Below are 2,166 nucleotides of genomic sequence, written 5' to 3'. Positions count from 1 at the left end.
TTTTACCTCTATGTTCGAAAGTTAATTTTTATCGAATTTCTCCCTATTATGCGTTTAGCCAAACCCTTTTTACTCTTCTAGCAATCCAAAATCTCCCCTATTTCACACATGTATCATCTATTTTACAACTTATGCAAAATAGTCCATATTAGGGTTTTCATGAGAAATCCCTTCACAAAAAGTTGTTTATTACTCATCTAAGACTCATATTCTTCCACAAAAATTCAGAAAACAACATAAATGCTCTCATGGAAAAACCCTAGACTTTCAACCATTTTGTAAAATAGTTCCCTCATTAGAAAGCTCATGACACAAGGGTCTCAAAAATGTAAAACTCATTAAAATCACTTACTTGTAGAGAGACTAAGTTGCTGAAAATTTTGAACCTCAAAAACCCTCTAATGGCTGAAATTTTTTGGTGATAAAGAAGAAGAGGAAAATATGATATCTTTTTCACTTTATTTTATTCTTATTCTAGTCAAAATTGGTCACCAACCCACCTAATTTTGACCATTTCTCTTTCTTTTGTCTCCTATGGCTGGCTAGCCTAAGCATTGGTGGTCTAATTACTCTTTAACGGCCCCCAATTTAGGTTCTTTAGCTAATTGACACCCTTATCTAAGAAAATAGGAATTTTTCATTTTATGCGATTTAGTCCTTTTTCGTAGTTAAGCAAGCAATCGCTAAAATTAATTCACCAAAATTTTCAAACACTTATTTAATCTTGCTACAGTACATAAAATAATATTTAAAATAATTTCCTCAACCTCAGGTTAGTGGTTTCGAAACCACTTTTTTAATTAGCCCCAAAATCAGCCTGTTACAATTCTCCCCCGTTAAGGATTTTCGTCTCCAAAAATCTTACCGATAAAAAGGTTTGGGTATTGGCTTTCAATGATTTCTTTGAGCTCTCATGTGGCCTCTTCGATCTCATGTTTCTGCCATAACACTTTCACAAGGGGAACGCTCTTATTTCTCAGTTGCTTAACTTTTCGAGCTAGGATCTTAAGAGGTTCCTCACCATAAGACATATCCAATCCAGTCTCTAGTTCAATCGGAGAAATCACATGTGAAGGGTTAGAGCGGTATCGGTATAACATGGACACATAGAATACATCATGGATCTTTTCCAATTTCAATGGTAAAGCTAACCGATAGGCTACCAGCCCGACTCTCTCAATCACTTCATAAGGTCCGATAAAACACGAACTTAGTTTTCCCTTTTTACCAAATCTAAGAACCTTCCTCCACTGGGATACTTTTAGAAATACTTTATCAGCGACTTGAAACTCGGTCTCTTTTCGTTTCAAATCTGCGTAAGATTTCTGTCTATCCGAAGCGGCCTTTAAACAATCACAAATCACCTTAACTTTTTCTTCAGTCTCCCTAACTAAGTCGACCCCATGAATCTGACTCTCTCTAAGCTTTGTCCAATACAAAGGCGTTCGACACTTACACCCATACAACACTTCATAAGGTGCCATATTCAAACTCGTCTGAAAGCTGTTATTATAAGCAAACTCCACCAGCGGCAAATACTTTTCCCAACTGCCCTGAAACTCTAATACACAACATCGGAGCATGTCTTCTAAGGTCTGAATTACTCTCTCTAATTAGCCATAGATCTACGGGTGGAAAGCCGTACTAAAATTTAACTTTGTACCCAAAGCTTCTTGGAGCTTTTTTTCAAAACCACGATGTGAACCTCAGATCTCTATCTGATATGATCGACAAAGGTACTCCGTGTAACTTCACAATTTCCAAAATATACAATCGACTAGCTTGTTGAGTGGGAAATCGGTGCGTACCGGAATAAAATGAGTCGACTTTGTTAGTCGATCAATCACAACCCACGTAGCATCTTTCTTCCTCGGGGTCACTGGCAAACCTGTTACAAAGTCCATAGTAATCCGATCCCACTTTCACTCTGGGACCATAATAGGTTGAAGTAAACCTGAAGGTACTTGGTGCTCGGCTTTCACTTGTTGACATACTAGGCATTTGGATACGAACTCTGAAATATCTTTTTTAATCCTCGGCCACCAATACATTTTCTTCACATTTTCGTACTCCCAAGGTTCACTGATAAACAACCACTATGCGCCTCATCTAAAATCTTACGAATCAATTCGGTGTCCTTAGGAACACAAATCCTTTCCCGAAATC

The 2,166-nt window shown here is 37.5% G+C and overlaps 1 protein-coding gene across 1 annotated transcript; it reads right to left on the bottom strand.

The window, feature by feature from the left end:
• Nucleotides 1–911: 911 nt before the first annotated feature.
• On the bottom strand, nt 912–1,904 carry LOC121218192 (uncharacterized). Its single transcript, XM_041095023.1, has 2 exons — nt 1,809–1,904; nt 912–1,343 (listed from the first exon to the last, which is right to left on the bottom strand). The coding sequence occupies exons 1-2, from the start codon at nt 1,902–1,904 to the stop codon at nt 912–914; spliced, it is 528 nt and encodes a 175-aa protein (XP_040950957.1).
• Between the last annotated feature and the right edge of the window lie 262 nt (nt 1,905–2,166).

This window comes from Gossypium hirsutum, chromosome A03 (assembly GCF_007990345.1).
Source record: "Gossypium hirsutum isolate 1008001.06 chromosome A03, Gossypium_hirsutum_v2.1, whole genome shotgun sequence".
NCBI classification, from domain to species: Eukaryota; Viridiplantae; Streptophyta; class Magnoliopsida; order Malvales; family Malvaceae; genus Gossypium; species Gossypium hirsutum.
The sequence above is the reverse complement of the archived record's forward strand: the minus strand, read 5'-3'. Positions and strand labels throughout refer to the sequence as shown.